Raw genomic sequence first — 19251 nt, forward strand, 5'->3', positions numbered from 1 at the left:
AACAATTTTATTCACTTATAAAAAGGAAATATAATATGTAAAAATGAGGAAGAAGCCAATTTTTAATTGATCTGTTTGAGAGAAGAAAAAATTACTTGATCAATTAAAAGAACTCAACCAAGAAATTAATTTAAACAACACAATGGAGTATTTTTTAGAAAAATGTCTTAAAATTCATATATACATCAAATTGTAAATACTTCATCTAATACTTTATATAATACTTCATATAATAAAAATTCATGTTTTTGTATTTTATTGAGGGTAGTATCAGGTTGTACCAGACACGGTTCTTAAAGATGCTCGCTTAATTGATGGAATGGTTGTTGGTGTTAATAAATCAGTTCTACATATCGGACAGTTAGAAAATCCTTGTAATAATAATTGTGTCAAACAATCAAAATGTATCTTGTGACCACATTTTAACATTCCGATTCCAGTTAATGTATCTTCCAAACATATCATACATTGAACATGTTCGTTTTGCATATATGATATTGATTTTTCCTTTTTCCTTTTCGAAACACAATCCACAAGCATCACAATGAAATGATCTATGTAATTTAACTCTACAAACACCACATTTTACACAATGATAAGGATCTTTCGAATAATCATCGTAAACCTTACATTTGTCACAAAAATAATCAGCCAACTTTTTCTTACACTTGAAACAATATTGATGAATTCCTTGCTCAAATCCACAATAATTACACATTATCCAGGAAATATCTTTTGGATTGACTTTTTTATTGCAAAAATGATCTTTATTATGACAATGATGACATGGATAAAATCTTTCACAACATTTAAAATAAAAAGAACAATTTTTTTTAGAGTGTATACAATTTGTAAACATACATTGATACTTCTGTATCCGAGACATTTTTTCATCAATCTGTTTTTACATGGAGGGGTAAATTATATATATACACACATCTTCACCTATTCAGCTACATAGGAAAATATTTTTCAACATTACTGTTCATAACTACTTTCATTTGTTCGAAAATGTTGATGATTATCATCATTTTCATCCAAATATTTTTTAATACTTTAATAAATGCTTCAATAAGTGATTTTTGTTCAAAGATATATTTCTTTTCAGTTGCATCAAAATTCATTATTAAATTATCTTCTTGACATTCATCAATAACATCAAAAACCCTGCACTGCTTTTTCCAACTCAAAATAACATCTGAAGATAGAAACACTTTATTCGAAATATCAACATCAGCATCATCATCAGGAGTTAAGAAAAATACTATAGTTCTGCTTCGCCAATCCGCCATTATCACCAGCAAGAAATGATACTAAACATCTAACACTCAAATGTCAATCAAACTTCGTCTTCTTAAATATATTTTCTACATCATCTGGTAAACTGAAGCGATCTGGTTGTCGCATGATGATTGCGGTGATATATATAATACTTTATCCATATTAAATTTGCATTTGAAGACCGCAACCATTTTCCGAAATTTCAGCAATTAATACAATAATTCTGTACAAAACAGTCATTTTACCAGTAAGAAATTATATTATGCAATATCCGCTACTTTTACCATCTTATATATATCATATAGTTACTATTACAATTTTTCAATAATATTTTTATAAAACACTTTAATTAAATCCAATTGTGTAATGTTTATAAAATTCTTTTCATCATGATAATAAAAGTAGTCTTCCAATTTTTCTATAAATATGTCAATACTATCTTTTTCGCTGATTATCATCCCTTCATCATATAATTTGAAATTAAATTTTCTTCCATCTTCAATTTCTTTATTAAAAATAATCATTCCACCACCATCAATGAATTTAGATATATATTCTGATTTCATAATAATTTGACTTAAATCTTTTTCTTCATCAAAATCTTCATCGCTCAAATATAAAAGTAATGCTATGATTTGAAGATTTTGCCATTATCAATTAGACAGCAAAACATTCAAATGAAAATAAATCTTTTATTGAAGATTTTACATTAAAGAGTGATAAAAAGGTAAATTCGAATTTTTAAAAATAAAAAAGAAATATGATGAAAAATTGAGAAATTCGAATTTTTATAAAAAATAGAAATATGTTTTTATTTATTTACTAAAAAGTGTAATATATAAATCCTTAATATCAATGTAGAGTAGATAACCACATTGGTATTGGATAAAGAAAGATGGAAAAATGATGTGATAACCCTTCCAAAAATATGGTGGTTTTGGAAATATTTCATATGGAAAACCGCCAACATTTCGTGAATTTAATAATTTTAATTCACACGTATTTCTCCTCTAAAATATGTAAGCAATCAACATGTACAAAATATCTATTGTGAAATTGAATCTTCTGTAAATTCAAAAGTTTTTCTGAATTTAACAAAATAATACCAGTAATAAATGGAGAAATAAAAAATTGAAGAAAGACTTACAGAGAAAATTGATGAATTTATAAATCATCTAAGAATAGAATTTGAGTTTAATATAAAAGAAATGTATGAAAAGTAGAAAAAAGATATAAAGTAAGAAAAAAAAAGACAAACAAAAGATTTTATTAATTCAAAATAAAATTATTTGAGTAAAAATGTTTGTTATATAAAAAGAAAAATAAAAAACCCATAAAAGGAAGCATTACAATGATTGGTTACTAGTAATCATTGTGAGGCTTGCTTTCATGGTATTATTACATGATGAAAAGAAACTTATATATACATCAAGACGTGAAGATGAATATATTGCGATTTACAATCGATTGAGAGATTTAGCGTATTTGACTTTACGTCATTATACCCCATATGTTCAAAAGTGATAAAATGCGTCAAGACAAAATACAAGAGAAAATACTAAACCACATAATGTGTGACATACCATCTTCTACAAATTCTTTTACATGCGTTTGTGTACAAATAGAAGATTGGATTAATTGGTTTTGGGACGACAAAGTTGGTGAAAAGACTGAGTCATATTTGCGTTTCTTTCTTGTCGATGATGTATTGAATCGAAACAATTTATACCATCAGTAAATTGGACTTTGGCAAAATTTAGAATGTGTAACATACAAGTTGGATCAAGTTTTTATCCATGTCTTTGTTTACAAATAGAAGATTGGCTTAAATGGTTTTGGGATACTGAATTTGGTGAATTATATGATTCCTTTTATCGATTTTATATTGTGGATAAAGCATTGAAGCGAGACAATTTGTATCATCAATAAATTGGACTTTGAACTTTCCATATTATCATTAAAAAATTGGACTTTGGACTTTCATCAATGTAATTAATATTATATTATATTATATTATATTATATTATATTTGAAATATATCTTTTTTTATAAAATCTTCTTGTTTATATATTTTATATTACTCTTATCCACTATTGTAATATATATATGTATATTATCACAGGCTCACCCTTCTCTATTTTTATGTTTACTACCGCTGACTGCCTCAAAAACGATCCCCCCGGTTTTTTTCATTATAAGATGTATTATGACTATTTTTAGACATAATACATTTTATAATAAAAAAACTTGAGCCTGCGATGATATATATATATATATTAGTTAACTACTCCCTCAACGTCCTTTGAACTAAATATCCCTCATCCGTGTGTTTGGGAGCAGGGAAATACGCTGTTAATATAAATAAACTGAAACAAAGGCAAACATGTTGTTATGTTATTATGTTATTATTTAGTAGCTAAATATAAAAGTCAGTTCACCTTAACGGGCAAGCGGTGTAGGTATTTCAAATCTTGTCTAATAAGCACATTTTTGATGTGCGTATAATTAGAAAATTAAATTGCTTCTTGCTACATTGATTTATTCCTTTCTAAATAGTCTACTTTACTTTTTTAATTGAAGAATTGCTGTCTCAACCATGGAAATGTTATGATAAATCAATAATGCACCAGCAAAAGTTCAGAATGATGGAAGAATATGGAAGAAAAATCAAGAAAAGTTAAACTTGTAAATGGTGTAAAGGTTATTTGTTCTGAAGAGTTTTGCTTGGTAAAGGAAGTGATGGAACTCGTGTTTACCTTGGTCGGAAAAGATGGTTACGGAAAAGCTGTAAAACGATGCTTCGATAACTGTGCGGAGTTGGCCAAACGAGAAAAGATATTTTGAATGAGTTTAATGCCAAGCGTTCAAATTATGTTGTGAATTATTGGTATCTTGAAGAAGAACCAGGCACAGATTATTTGTATTTGATATTAGATTTGTGTGAAGAATCGTTAGAAAGTTTTGTGAAATCTTCTACTTTGCAATATCTTCAAAAAACACTTCCTACAATTCTTAAGCAGATTTTAAAAGGTTTAGCTGATCTTCACAGCGGTGAGCGTCCTATTCTTCATCGGGATTTAAGACCATCAAACGTTCTTCGAGATGTACAAGGAAATTTTTAATCGCTAACTTTGGTATAAGTCATATGTTATCTGATGAAACTTCGACACATTGGAGCATACAAAGAGGAGCTAAATATTGGATAGCTCCAGAGTCATATGACGCATCAGATGATACAATTAATAAAGTTCGTTACAAAAAAGAGTCTGACATTATGGTAGGTTCTTGAAGTGGAGCTAGAGGTCTAACTACAGCTCAATGTTTTATTTACATTTGAATGTTGCGTTTGCTAGTGATAATGATTTTAAATAAATTTTTTCTTTACCTCCACTGTACAGTAAATACAAATTGTTCTGTATAAAACATAAAAATATGTATATGTATGATAATGAACTGATTGTTGTTATTGCCTTATTGGTTTTACGATTGTATGTCTCTCATTTAGATTTCTCTAAAAAATTTATGGCTACGATTCTTAATTGGAGAACATTTTGCTGATTTTTTTTGTATTTGAAATTGTATTTTTTGCAACTAACAAATAAGTTAACTCCATTTTTTATTGAAAATAGAATGCCGGAATGGTGGCTTATTATGTTGCAACAAAGGGAAGACATCCTTTTGGAGATGAACGGCTTAGACTGGACAACATTTTGAAAGGAAACCCAGTTGGATTGAACGAAATCATGGATGCCACGCTCAAAGACATTTTATCGTGGATGCTACAGCTAAAACCGGAAGACAGACCATTGGCCAACGAAGCGTTAAAACACCCTTATCTACAAACCGATGAAGAGAATTTTGATTTGCTGTGTGATGTTGGGAATGAACCAGAAATAAAGATATCATCTTCACATTCTCTTACCTCAGATGTTCGTGAGCAGTTGAATCTTTCAGTAGATTGGATGGACCGTATCGATCCTGAAGTCTTTAATCATTTCAATAAAGTATCCTACGACTCTACATGGTTAGGTTGCCTAAGATTTTTACGAAACGTTCGCCAGCATTGGCATGATAAACCTCGTCCACAACTGTCATCATGTGTTAAAGATGGAAACTATCAAGAGTATTTTCTTCGACTTTTTATGGAACTGCCTCTTCTAGTTCACAGAACCATAAGACCTGCTCTAAAGAAACATTTCGCAAGTAAGACACAGAAATGAATTTCCATTTTCGATAGCCAAGGTATAAATTAGGGGTCCATGACACTATATTTGTTATTTTCACTCTAATTCTCCTCTTCATTTACTGTACTTAATGCATGTATGTTTTTAATTCTGTATATTGCCGTTGCAAACATTTTTTAGACAGTGCACATCCTGTAAAACGTGAAGAAGGCAAGGGAAAGAAAAGCAAAGCTGTTATTGATTACGTTGATCTTAACGGTAAATAGCTATGTAACAACAAACTAATTCTGTGTACGTGTCACTTTTCTTAAATATTCTACCAAAAACCGTAATCTCTCCACTTGTATCTGGTGCATCGTTTCCTAACTTTGTGCGACTGATAAAAACGGTTCAAGCATGTGTAATAGTACAAGCAATAGTCAAAAATCTTTAGACGAGATTAACGATTTGTCAGATATCCAAAGATAGTGAAGAGTACCTACGAATCATCGTATCGTAAAATGAAACTTATAGCTTATTATGTTGTCAAACCTGTAAAGAACACATATGCAATAATAAATATTGCGTATCTTTTGCTTTAAGTCAGCTAATGCTTTTACGTCGTATGCATTAATGCTGAACTTTTGATTTTAAGCTTAAGTGAAACTATAAATAATGTGAATTAAATGTAGAAAGTATTAAAGGGAAAACATACTATAGTAAAAAGTAATAGTACTGTGTACCATTCGATAGCATAACCAAATGCCTATAGTTAACATAATTTTTTGAAGATCCTTTTTCGATTTGGTAAAAATACACTCAGATTTTTCATAGTAAGACCATCTTACACAGCAGTCACGACGAAATCAGTATGATCAAGTTTGTTTACAAAATATATGACACTTTGTCGTAAACAAACAACCATTTACAGCTCCAAAAATCTGTTAAAAAGTTAAGTAGCCAGAAGGGAACTTTCTTTTTGTGCGGTGTTTAACTAATAAAAGCTTACATTTGTTGCAATACTTTTTAATAATATTATCATTCTTAAATGTTTCAAATTTACACTGCTTCAGCTTCTGAGGAAAAGAAATCTCTGCTGTATCCACCAAATGATAATGACAGTGATGCTGATATAGCTATAAAGTCTACATCAGGACCTAGTAAGTAATGGAATTTTATATGCAAATATTTACACAAACGTAATCCTTATTGCCTTTTGAAATGTTAAGTACAAACAAGAATGCAATGTAACCATTCAGATTCGTTTATATCTTCCTTATTCACATACTTTTGTTAACGGTCAAAAATGTGAGATGTAATGAAGAGTGAAACAACGAAATAACTCAGCAAGTATTCCTTTTATCTTGCTATGATGTATTAACCGTATAATATAATGCATTGATTTTCTTTTTTCGTAGATGAAGCTCCCCGTCCCAACACGACTGAATTTAAAAATACGTTTTTAACCAAAGGTTGCAAAATTAAAGATTGTGTACATGAAAAATTGAAAAGGTAATGATTTCTTATCATATTTAGTATAATTTTGATTCATTTGGCTTCACAAGCCGCCATCATGCTCATTTTTTCGTTTTCACATTCACAGATTTTCTTGGCTTTGTGGCAAATATGGCATAGCCTATCCCAACAAAGAGATGCGTTATCTTCATTTGTACCTCGAAGTGGACAATAAAATGAAAAAGATTGATTTGAAACCAGAAATCAATAAGGTTTTTGACGGCAATGCTTCAGAATACATTGAATTACGTTTTGTCAACCCGTCAGACGACATTATAATTCGGCCACTATCCAACATCATGGTTCTCTCAAAGCGCAATAATGAGCATAATGAAAAATCCCGTGGCACGTTGACTCTGTTCAGCTGTAAAGATGGAAAACATTACGCGTTGACTTGTCTTCATGTTGGATATGGAAAAGTTCCGAAAGAACAAATGAATAATCAATTCTTTTACATTCGAGACAAAATTGAAAATGATAAATTGGCATTTAAGAAATTTCTACTAAAAAACAAGTACTCTTATACTCATCAAAACAGCATAACAATACCTCTTGGCGAGCTATTTCATTACTCATTTGATCTTCAAACCGACATCATGGCAATCTTAATTGATGACAAAGAAGATAACTTTACTGCGGCTGAAATAGAGATGCCGAGTTCTTTCGATGCTGTGTTTGATAATTTGTTATTGAAGGAAAATGAAAAGTTTATAAAGTTGGCGACGAGTTTGGCTTGAACGAAATTGCTGACCTCAGTCGTAGCGTTTTTGACAACAGCAACAAAGAAGTGTTTCGTGACATAGTGGCAGTAAAGAGTGATAACGAATTCCTCCGGCCTGGAGATTCTGGTTGCCTAGTGTATTATTATGATGAAAACAACAAAAAGATACCATTTGTGTATGGAGTTGCTGCAGTGACCAAGAAAAAAAGAGACGTATTATGTTTGCATGAGATTAAAAGATGGTTTAGAAAAATTGGGACTTCTCGAAAATGTCTCCTTCAAAGACTTTTCATGGCACTAAATGATTACTCTTTGTGATGAACAACATGTATATGCATCATTTAAAACCTATGTACTCATTTAACTTATGTTCATTTTTATTTACATGTATCAATTTGTTTAGAATTTATTCATTTATTTATGTATTTATTTATTTTTTGCGAAAGTTCCTACTGTAGCTAAGAACTTGTTTTAGTAATGTCCTTATCTTCAACATGATTTCCGTCGCTATATATCATGAAAACGGTGTATTCAAAGATTATAATTATTAGTGATCGAGCTGTATTTTACAACTAAATACAGCTATAGAACAATATTTGCATCTGTGGCTAATTTAAAGGTACAGAAGAAAAAATAGTCAAGTTTTACCGACACCAGTTTCTGAGTAAATTAATTGAGTACTTTCATTACTTCATATTCATTTATAATTTTTATAATTAAAATATGTCAAATACGACTATGTTTTTTTCAATGTTTTGTCACGAATGCTATCTCTTGCAAGGACTCAAATTATATGGTGATTTAACGACACGAGCATTCATCTTGTCAAGGTAGGAGAATATCTTTACTCGAAAAAATGTTCACGAAACGTTGATATGTGCTCATATCAAAAGGAGTTTCCACGATTATTATAAATTCGTAATACAGAGTTCACGATTCAAAATTCTAAGCTGCCGGAAGGATTTACCTTCCAATTCTCAAAGCTTGGCATAAACAATGTATGTTATAATCCCTTCTATGTTCAGACAAAAATTACATCAAATAATTGAGTAGAGTTAGCTTGATGATTCTTAGCGCGTGCTAATTGAATTGTCTGTCTCCTAAGAGTTGGTGAAATTTCATGGGACCTTTGTTCGTTTCAGCCTCGAAATCCGGAAAGACATCACATAAGTTAACCATTATTGCAGTACAGCTTTTTTACTTTGCCCAAGTAAATTTGTAGATGAACAATAGCACGTTTATTGTGGTGTGGGGTGATGCGTGATGGGGTGAGTCGCAATTAAATATTTAATCATAAACATTATTGTAACTTGTTTGTGTAACCTTGTGACGTCAAGAGCAATAAAATTGAACGAAACCTTAGTAAATTTTTGTAAATTTATCGAAACGTGGGTGATGTCATTGGTCATTATAAATAATCATTGTTGTTGAGTGATAAATGTTTTTCTTTCATGATTTCCTGATCGATTTCTTAGATTTCAACTTCTTCGTTTAAGGGGATTTATTTGAATCGGGTGACAACTTTGTTAACGTAAAATTTAGCGAAGGATATGTTTTCGGTGGTTTCGATTTGAGCTTCTTCCTTTTTGCCGAACCTACTACTTATGAAAGAAATAAAGGCGTGCGGGATGGAGGACATGGGTCATCTTATTAAAAATGGAGAAGAAAATCCTGACATCAACTGAAGATAAGTAAGGTAATGTTGGTGAGTCTAAAGTGGACTGGGGACTAGTAACATGAATGTTAATTTTTTTTAAATGGAAACATCGTTGTTAGTAGAAATATAATAAATATTTACGAAATGAACTTAAATGAAAATAGTTTTATAACCATTTTTTAATTTAAATAAACGAGAAATATCATTTTATGTTGCGAACTTTTTAAAGGTTTGGTTATTTGTGTATTTTACAATGATTCTCAGGGTTAGTAAGTATTGCCGTATTTGTTATAAAGTTATCACTTACATATTTATTTCCTCTCCAGGACTGGCTCCTTTCCTGGTTTTGTATGAAGGAAAGCTTGAACAAAGGGAAGGTATAAGGAAGTTATCATGTGACATGATTAATGCACAGATAAAATGAAAAATGTCATGAGAATTGTGTGATATTCACTGGTATTGGTAATTTTAAAAGTTTTGATATCAGAAAGGTGTTACCAAGTGTCATTTGAATGCAATAGTTTCAGTCTCCTCAATCATTTATTTATCGCAACATTATTGTCCACTAAAAATGGTGACTGTATGTCATATGATGTTTTTCATGTATATTTCAGGATATATTTCTGGAAAAGAATTGGAGAAGTGTTTTAGAATGCTCCGTTTGTGATTATATCTTTAAAGCTCAAGGAAAGGTGAATGGTTTGTATGTAAGTTGTTGGTGATTGACATCATACACTTGTGATGTATTGAAGACTATTTATATAGTTGATCAGTTTTAAGCATGTATCATTTGCCAATATATATTTGTCAAACAATAACTGCACTTTACTTTCTTAAATCAAGTATTTGCTAATTTCAGGTCAGTTTTCCTGAAGACATTCCTGTCATTGTAACATGATTTGGCTATTTCAACTGTATATTTTGTCATATTTCGTCATTGTTTATGTTGTTAAAAATGAAGGTTTGTGTATATATTTATCAATGATGAACTGATATTGCAACAATGTTTTTTTGTGGGGCAACTGTCATTGATCAAAACAGACTTTTGTCAGTTTTTGAATATGAATGCACTGCTCATGTATGTACTGTCTTCACTTTACTAAAGGCATGATATTCTTTTGTGATAAACTAGGCTGAAAGGCCATTTTACACTGGTCATGAATCTCAGGGTGTGAAATTGTGAATTAAGGTGGAAAAGTGAATCACAATTTTCGTTACAAGTTTGTTGAACTATCACCCTGAAATGAGAAACATACCTTGTTTCTGGTATGTTGTTTCATTTCATATCTTGCTGGACAATAGTCATAATACAGGATTGATGTAACTAAAAACAAACATTTCAAAATTGACAAAGTAGGAACGTTTATCATAGTTGTTAAATGTTCATGAAAGCATGAAAATATTTTCAAACTCTTAAACACTTCATGTTACGTTTGGTTAGTTATTATAGTTCACACTTGTCATCAGTATCTTTATGTTCTATGTAATTCCTACATACTCAGTTTGGTTATGTCAATTGCACTATGCACCATCTTTGTCTGAATGTTTGAAACTTTGTCGACTCTGTTTGCTTTGACTTTAAAGCATTTTACTACGACAGGTAGACACAAAAACAGGAAAATTTTTTCCAGTTCTAAAAATCATGAAAAAGCCACGACTTCTTACAGTTTTCATCCAGTAGATCTAAATAAGAAGTTAAAATGAAAATAATAAAATTAAAATTATGGCGTGTTGATGAGATTTAAAAATTTAGATAAAATGTAAAGTTATTTAGCTTTTTGTATTTACCGCGCGTTTAGTGCATCGCAAGTGGTCGAAAGTGATTTTAGGAATTGCGACATGTCAATTCATATCCTCGTGATTAGAGTATAAGAATTAAGTACTGGGTGATTCTGCCGTCACTTGAGCGACATTTACACTGTGATTCTATAGTTATTCCCGACTTAAAGCTTGGACAAAAATGAATGCATTACAAATTAATACATTGTGGTAAAATGTTTGGCTTTTAATATTCATGTACATTTTATATGTTGGTGATATTAGCCAAATCATATCTGAATGTAAATTTAAGAACTTCAAAATAGAAATAATTTCTTTTGCAGACAATTTTCAAGGAAAAAGCCTTAAAATGGTGAACATAAATATCAAAAAACAGACTTATGAAATATCTCGGGTAGGATGTATTCACTGTTAAATTCTGTGAAATTAAAGGTATTTTGATGAGCCTTGAGACAGACACTGATAATGAAGATATCAGTCACTATAGAAGATTTTATTATTGTCGTTGACTCCATCAATGCAGCAATCTTTAGTCTATAAAACCCCTGTTGGGAATTGTAAAGGTTGAAGAATTTCATTTTAGGCCATGTAGGGTGTTAAAACTTTGTTTTCTTTAAATAAAATTTGAAGGATATATGCGATTATGATAGAACAGATCCACAACACAAACTTAAAGATGCTCAAAGTTACTTTACAACTGTAGTACTTAACCATCACTTAGTTTATATTTCTGTTGATAACGTAAATGTTTTACATTATTTATCAGCTTAAACTTTATCGTTTCGTGTAGATGATGTAGCTAATTGTATTTTCCCGATGACGTGTAATTAACGAGGACCATGTTGTGAAATGTAAGTCTAACCTAGAGTTTCATGAAAACAAAAAAACAGGAAAGCAACGATGGCAACATTGATGATAAATATGGAGGATATGTGAATTTAAGGACCAATGTTCCATGACTTAAAGAAAGAGTTTACAGCAAATAAACACACTGGTGAGAAGGTGTACTATGTTGGTCAACATGGTTATGATGTGTTTAATGTTCAAAACCAACAACTGTTCTTACTGTGAGAACTTTTGATCTACTAAGAAAGTGAAACTATTACAGGTCAGTACTTGTACATCAAACTTTAAACATTAAACAAGACTTTGTTGAATGCTTGTTTTTATGTGAAAATCTTCCACCGTTTGGCGTACATGTTGTTTTTTCCTTAACGAATGAAATATGCAATGATTTCATCGTCTATTAACGATAACTATTATCGTAAATAATCTAGTTTCGTAGTTTCGTACTGCGTATGTATGAAATGACTTTTCATTTTTCTTGCCGGTGTCCGAAGCCTGATGTGTGAGTCTGCAAATCTAAACTTTTAATTCAAATATCGAAAACTTTTACTAAAAATTTATCAAAAATTGCTTCGTTTCGAATCGGCAAATTTCGTGTTTCTATTCACTTTTCTAGAACATGGATTAATGTACAAGATTGCAAAGAATATGGCTACTTTCACATTTTGAAGGCTGGAAAAAGGATATCTTTTCTAAGTCAATATTTACTTGTTGAACTGAGTCTCGAGAATGACTGCATGGAATAATAAAAGGAGAATTTAAGATCTGTTTACGCTTGCCATTGCTATTGGTTTATCTGTTTTTCAAACTTTAATGGTCGTTTATTAGAGAGAATTATTTCAAGATATTTTTTCGAGAGGTAAGTTGTTAACACAATTTTGTTTAAGATTCTGTAGAAAATAATGAAAACTGCAGTCTATATTACACTGGCTGAAAATGGTGGTCACATCCCAGATGTTTGGCAATTGCTACCAACTCTATAATCACAGTTATCGTAACTGCGTAAAAGCACTATTGATAAAGCGCATTTACTAAAAACGGCAAGTCTTTTCAAATATGTTTATTTGTTAATTATGTTTACATGTTTCAACATCTCATGATGCCATCTTCAGTATATACTCTTTCTTATATACTTAAGATGGCATCATGAGATGTTGAAACATGTTTATTTTAAAAAAACTTGTCGTATTAATTACCGTTATCACTTCGCTTGATTTCCTTTTTCTACAAACATTTTCAATGTTTCAATTCAAGCATTCATGGAAAAGAGGCTGCTTAAGGAGGCATATACAGTAAAACTGACAAAAGTTATGAGAGAAAATACTTTGGATGAAATTGACATTGATGCAAACAAGGGCTAAGTTTAATATAAGGTAAAAACAGACAAAGTTCATAATTTAGGCTTAGAAGATCAGGGGTCTGTTGAAGAGAGTAATGTTGACAATAGAAACAGTTTAGAAATGTCTCACGAAACCCTTCAAAATGCTGGTGTATCAGCGAATCAAACTCGTGAAGCTAAAGAGAGTCGTGTGGACGACGTGATTCGTTGAACTCAGCTCACAATCAGATGCGTCAGAAGTAGATTATAAATCATCGCCTTCAAGACCAAATTTATCAAAATTTTCAAACAATTTATTCCGACAAAAAGTGGGAAGAGAAATCACATGACCCAGAAATCATGTGCCTTGTCAGTGGCAGTGAGTTTCTGAATTCTTACCCATTCCTCCACGGCCAAGCGACAGCCAATCAGATATCTCTACAGATGGATATTCCCGTGGTAGTTATAAATCATTTAAAAACAAACTTGAAAGAAACGTTAAAGAAAACAGGGAGGTTGTTGTTGAAGAGAGAAGTCAATCAGATCAAGAAAAGCATAATGAAGAAACTTTAGAGGTATTTATATGTAAAATAAATAAATGTATTTGATATTTTTTGCTTATCCTTGCACTGCTATCGGTCTACTCTATTTACTTAACTTAAGTTTCAAGAATCTTTCACATCATTGCTTTATGTTGTCTACAGTCAAACAACATTTTCTATTTTTCTATAAACAGCGTTTAGGAAATGGTGAGACGCGTAAGAGGAATGGAAACGAAAGTAGAAAAAACGTCGGTTCATTTAATAAAGAGACGAGCAGCTCATCGTGGACTCATAACGACAGCGGTTTTAGAAAGAAACATCATGTGCCAATAAATGGTGTTCAAGTCCTACCACCGGAACAAGTTTTTATTCAGTTTGAAAGTAGCGATGAGGAGAAAGAAAATTGAAGTTGAATGTTTTATTAACAAGCTATTTTAGACTTATAAATAGTTCACTTTATATGGTGAATTTACTATCTATGTAATAACTTTCTATTTATTTTTCATACATTTGAAGGACATTTAAATTCTCCCCCCTCCCCCCCAAGGATAACATAAAGCATTTTTTCAAAAAAATTTACTTCCTACTGTTATTTTGAAATTTTTACATTGTTAAAATAATCTTTTTTTATGACGACATTGCAAACAAGGCGTTGTTATTGATGCTTCTTACCTGACGGCAAACGTTATAGAAATACACTTGTTGAAATACCTATTGGAGACTGTGATCGGAGATCAGTGGTTTATCTGTAAGTTTACCAGACTTTGTTATATTGTATTCTTTACATGATTAAAGACTGATATTCTTTAAAAATACTTGAGTTTGTGATTTCTTTTAGGGTGTATATATTAACAACGTTAAGAAAATTATATTGCGTCAGACGTTAATTTTCATTGCCGAAAGTTTGTGTATGTAACTTATTTATATCTTCCTGTACAAATACTCCGATTTAGTATAGAAGGTATTTATTTAGGCTTCTAAATAAATATTTCTTTTATACGTTATTTTTGTATTGAATGGCTCTTTTAAAAGCACTTTGCTGGACTTTAATATTAATATTAAGGACTTTGCTATCAACTTTAAAATATACTCCTCTGGAGGTATATTTCAACTCGTGCATTCTTGTACTTATGCTTCCTTCCCTAAATATCAAACGTTCAAGGTGAATAAGTGCCATCGTAATTTTTGCTTATTTGTCCAAAAATGTTGAACTAATCATCGCTGTTGTTGACGTTTTGGGCTATGATCCAATCAGAACGCATTATCAGGCTAAAATATAAACTAAACAAGCACTTTGTTTAACGAATTTGCTGCAATTCATTATTGATTTTTTTCTGACAATATTACCGTTGCTTATAATAAAGTGAGTACTTCTCTTCAATTTTGCCGCGTGAAGTGTTTCTAATTGATCCGAGATCGCAACACATATTTAAGTTCAAAGTACGATATCGTTTGGCGTGTTAATTATTACTTGCTGTCGAATGTAGAACGTTTATTGCATTGTCACTGAAAGAGCTTGGCGCATTTTATAAATATGTATCTATTTTGTCGGATATCGACTAATTTGAACAACTATATATAAAATTTTTGAGTCGTTTGCCAAGAATTGTTGAAATAAAGAAGCGCTTTGTATGGACGTCGGAACTGATTTTCGAGTTTTTTCAATTTATGCATATTTTCGTAGATCGTCATTCTGTGATCTATTGACAAGGCTTTAAACGAATATAAAAGCTAATACTTGCACAAATAAATCGACAGTTCCAAAAATGGTCATACTGATTCATAGAATGCAACAAGTTCCGATCAGTTACAATGTAATAAACGTTATATATGTTTAACAGTAACTAATATGTAAATTTTTTATAGAATATTAACATTTTTGTTTGTTAAATTGAGCATATAAACAAGTCTCATTTGCAGTTTTATGTTTATAGCTACGTCTGGAAGACATTTGCGATTCGAGATTTAGTTAAAAATTCCTGTTTTAAATGGCGTTGACATCAGCTGAGATGAAACAATACCGTGAAACTATGTTGAAAGAATTGGAATTGGAAAAATATAAAGAAGAAAAATTTATGAAGGTTTTTAAAGAGGCAGCTGATTTAATGTTGAAACATTATGCAAAGAATGTTTCTGATTTTATACCGAAATCAAAAAAATATCTTTTATTTTCTGAAACATTTAAAAAATATAATAAAATATTGTTGAATGAAACTGATGAATATAGATCATCGAAGAAAAAAGAAAATGCGTTAAAACGTGATGTGCAAAATTGTTATGAAGAGCATGTGTTGGAAGAAGATAGTAGAGAAGACTTTAAAAGAAGACGTTTGGAAGAAGAAAGAAATACAGCGATTAATGTTTCACCAGATGTTCATGAAGCTGATGCGCCTGTCGAAACTGTAAGTATTGTAGTAAGTACTTCGGATATTGAGACTAAAAATTTTTTGGAAAAATGTTATGAGAACAGGGAAAAAATTGAAGAATACTTTAAGAATGTTGAATTTTATGATAAATGTTTAAATAAGAAAGAAATGATAAATTGTATGTTTGAGGAAAAGGGCTTATAACAAATTTGTCATCGTAGAATATAATAAAGCTGTATTAGTGTTGTATCATAGCACTCAATAAACAGAAGCGACACTCCTTTGAAGTTTTTAGTCACGCCGACAATCACCGGAAGTGAGCACCGCCATGTTCTTTGGTAGTAAAGTGGGATACTTATAAACAATATGACAAAAAGTGGATAGTCATGTTTAAAAATGCTTTAATGGAGTGTAATTAGATTTTTAAGTAAAAAGAGTCAACAAAGTAAGAGTATGTTCTTCTCTTTAATTGTCGGCGTGATCAAAAACTTCAAAGGAGTGTCGTTTCTGGTTAGTTCTATATTCTGTGATAAAGCTGTATAAACATTTGTATCACGGATCACCGTAGCATCTAATATTACTAATAAACCTGTATAAAACATATTCAGTACCATCGTAGCATATATAATATATAGCTGTATGATCATTTGTGTCATCATAGAATTTAATTGTAGCTATTGTGAGTATTATTTCTTTAATGAATACTTGTTCTTAAATACTTGTATTTAATGAATCGTATTAAATAAAATAATTTTGATTTGTGCATGTTTTACAATTTTTATTTTAATCAACATCCACCGGATCTATTTTCACGTTTGAATATGTAATCGGTAGATTTCGATAACGTTGACAATAATTTTCATTTTTCGACGTTTTACTGATCAATTTGAGCTATAAGTTGCAATGTGTCGAAATTTGCACTCAAACATGGTATTTTTGATTGTTTTGTTTCAAAATTGATTATGAGTGCGTGACGTTGTTTAGAAGACGAAAGTTCAATTTAAAGCTTTAAGCATATAAACATATTACATATATAGATACCATAACTTACCTAACTTGCGGTCTTTGCAAAAAGTCTCACCTAATTTGCAGAAATTGTGTATGATAACGGGGAGGATTAGAAATACGCACCGGTAACTAACATTTAAAATGCAACTAACTTTCACAAGCTTCTTGAACAAACTAATTAATTTCGATGAAATGGGTGCGCATATTTGACTCACTCTGTCGTTTTTAAGAAACTCGCAATTCAGGGGCGGAGTGACGTTGTCCAAAACTTACTTCCTGGTTATCAAATTCTTCATGATACCGCTCGAATTCCATGGTTGGCACTTCGTAGGGGAAAATTACTATTGCTAATAAATTTTTTTATTAAATTCGCCTGTGTTTTCTTGGTTTTTCTTCCGTGTCGAGAATTGGTAATTCCAGAGTAGCTCACTCGTCACGCATAACAAATATAGCTTTAACTATTCGGTATTTTTGCCATTATAAAGTATGAGTTATCGAAATTTTGGGAACAATTCACCAAAGTTTTTTAAAGTTTACAACTATATGATTATTAACTGCAATAATTCCGCGAGATAAATTCTAATATAATTATGAATTAGTTTGCTTCAAGCATGCTGAAACAATTTACATAAAGTGTTCACGAACCAGCAATCCCTCTGAATTGAAGATTCGTGAACCATATACTGCAGTTGAAAGAATGTATAAGAACTTTAGGTGTCCAGTTTCTGCATCAAAGCACCTCATGATTAAAATAATAGCGAGAGACTTGCCGAGCGGAAATCGAATACGTGTAATAAAAATTAATACCCAACATAAAGTTCTGATTAGTGCCATAGAAATAGACCAAAAAACAAAAGTAAAAGTAAAGACGAAACGTTACAATAAATTTAATTTTACAATTTGTTTTTTGTCTATTTCTATGGCTCTAATCAGAACTTTATGTTGGGTATTAATTTTTATTACACGAACTCCATGATTAACTTAGAAACATTCAGGTCGTAGCCAGAGATGGATTTATCTTCGGGATTATATGTTAGTTTTTTGTATGGTTCATTAATTTCTTCCTTTTCCAGTGCTGCATGGTGCTTGGATTTCCATTATTTTAGAACGTTTTCATTTATCAACGTAAGTGGTTATTCTATGCTTCACAGGTTTCTTACGACATATGTAAGTAACAAGTATCGTGCTTCCGTCAAGGAAAATAAAAAAACAAGAAACTTGGCATTACGATTCTCGTCTTTGATTTGGAATAATTTTTCTAATTTAACTTTGCTATCACAAAATGCCACTGTGAGACCGTTGCTTCCAAAAACCTCGTAAAAGGCAATGACTATAATATCCTTTGGCAATTTGGCCATGAATAATTTTGCAGTATCGGGCAAGTTTCCAAGAACATCCAAAGTAAAGTGATGATCAATTTTATACTCTTCTGAGTTGTTGACTCTATCTCTTTCCATCTTGTAAACTGTTAACAAATACTTGAGATTTTTTCGCAAAATAACGTGCACTAGTTCATTCTTGCTCATTGTTACACGTTGCACTTCGGACGAATTTACTTGAACGAGTGTTTTCGAACCTTTTTCGTTTGTGGAAATGCTTCGTGAATAGGCTGCACCTGTTCGTGAGGTAATGGTTCGAAGACCGAAATTTTCAACGGCATCTTGTTCCCATTCTGAGTTTAAACAGGTGCGTTTCTTGATCTTCAAAATATTGAATGAACCAGAATCGTAGAATCTTCATTAACGTCCGCGGTATCGCATGGTGGAGTTACATAGCCAATTTCATCCATATATCTCTATGGTGGATTGGATGAATTATTTGCTCATCACAGCTGACCACTGGCCAATGAAAAACAGCCATTTTATAATTTGTGTATTTTGAAATGAAATTAGCCAAGACTATGTTAATTGTGAGTACAGTTTTGACAACACTGCATGTCTCGCCAATTTGAGTAAAACTTTGATTTTAATGAATTCTTCATTACAATGGAGAATGATTTCTTAACTTCTGGCAAGGAGTTTAGCTCAGCAAGAGGTTGCATGAAGTCACATCTCG

At 31.2% G+C, this 19251-nt stretch overlaps 3 protein-coding genes and 3 long non-coding RNA genes across 7 annotated transcripts in view; 5 read left to right on the forward strand and 1 right to left on the reverse strand.

The window, feature by feature from the left end:
* LOC124438005 overlaps window positions 1-2959 on the reverse strand; it is a 15817-nt gene extending 12858 nt beyond the window's left edge. The window contains exon 1 of the long non-coding RNA XR_006945944.1: window positions 2849-2959. This is a non-coding gene — a long non-coding RNA (uncharacterized LOC124438005). The remainder of the gene's footprint in view (window positions 1-2848) is intronic.
* LOC124438779 overlaps window positions 1-19251 on the forward strand; it is a 130883-nt gene that overhangs the window by 77417 nt on the left and 34215 nt on the right. The window lies entirely within an intron of this gene.
* Window positions 4304-7844, forward strand: LOC124437968. The gene is made up of 6 exons (XM_046987964.1): window positions 4304-4558; window positions 4911-5484; window positions 5646-5723; window positions 6518-6604; window positions 6863-6956; window positions 7048-7844. The coding sequence occupies exons 1-6, from the start codon at window positions 4427-4429 to the stop codon at window positions 7694-7696; spliced, it is 1614 nt and encodes a 537-aa protein (XP_046843920.1). The 5' UTR covers window positions 4304-4426; the 3' UTR covers window positions 7697-7844.
* LOC124437998 lies at window positions 9476-9996 on the forward strand. Its single transcript, XR_006945937.1, has 3 exons — window positions 9476-9602; window positions 9664-9714; window positions 9952-9996. It is a non-coding gene; the product is annotated as an uncharacterized LOC124437998 (long non-coding RNA).
* LOC124437995 lies at window positions 13626-14348 on the forward strand. The gene is made up of 2 exons (XR_006945935.1): window positions 13626-13855; window positions 14017-14348. It is a non-coding gene; the product is annotated as an uncharacterized LOC124437995 (long non-coding RNA).
* On the forward strand, window positions 14375-16593 carry LOC124437982. Of its 2 annotated transcripts, XM_046987990.1 has the most exons (3): window positions 14375-14570; window positions 14661-14730; window positions 15757-16593. In XM_046987990.1, exon 3 carries the CDS (start codon window positions 15811-15813, stop codon window positions 16390-16392), a length of 582 nt encoding a protein of 193 aa, XP_046843946.1. In that variant the 5' UTR covers window positions 14375-14570; window positions 14661-14730; window positions 15757-15810; the 3' UTR covers window positions 16393-16593. The 2 variants fall into 2 exon arrangements, with proteins under 2 accessions (XP_046843946.1, XP_046843945.1); XM_046987989.1 differs by lacking the exon at window positions 14661-14730.

The sequence above is a fragment of the Xenia sp. Carnegie-2017 genome, unplaced genomic scaffold (genome assembly GCF_021976095.1).
Source record: "Xenia sp. Carnegie-2017 unplaced genomic scaffold, XeniaSp_v1 HiC_scaffold_19, whole genome shotgun sequence".
NCBI lineage: Eukaryota > Metazoa > Cnidaria > Anthozoa > Malacalcyonacea > Xeniidae > Xenia > Xenia sp. Carnegie-2017.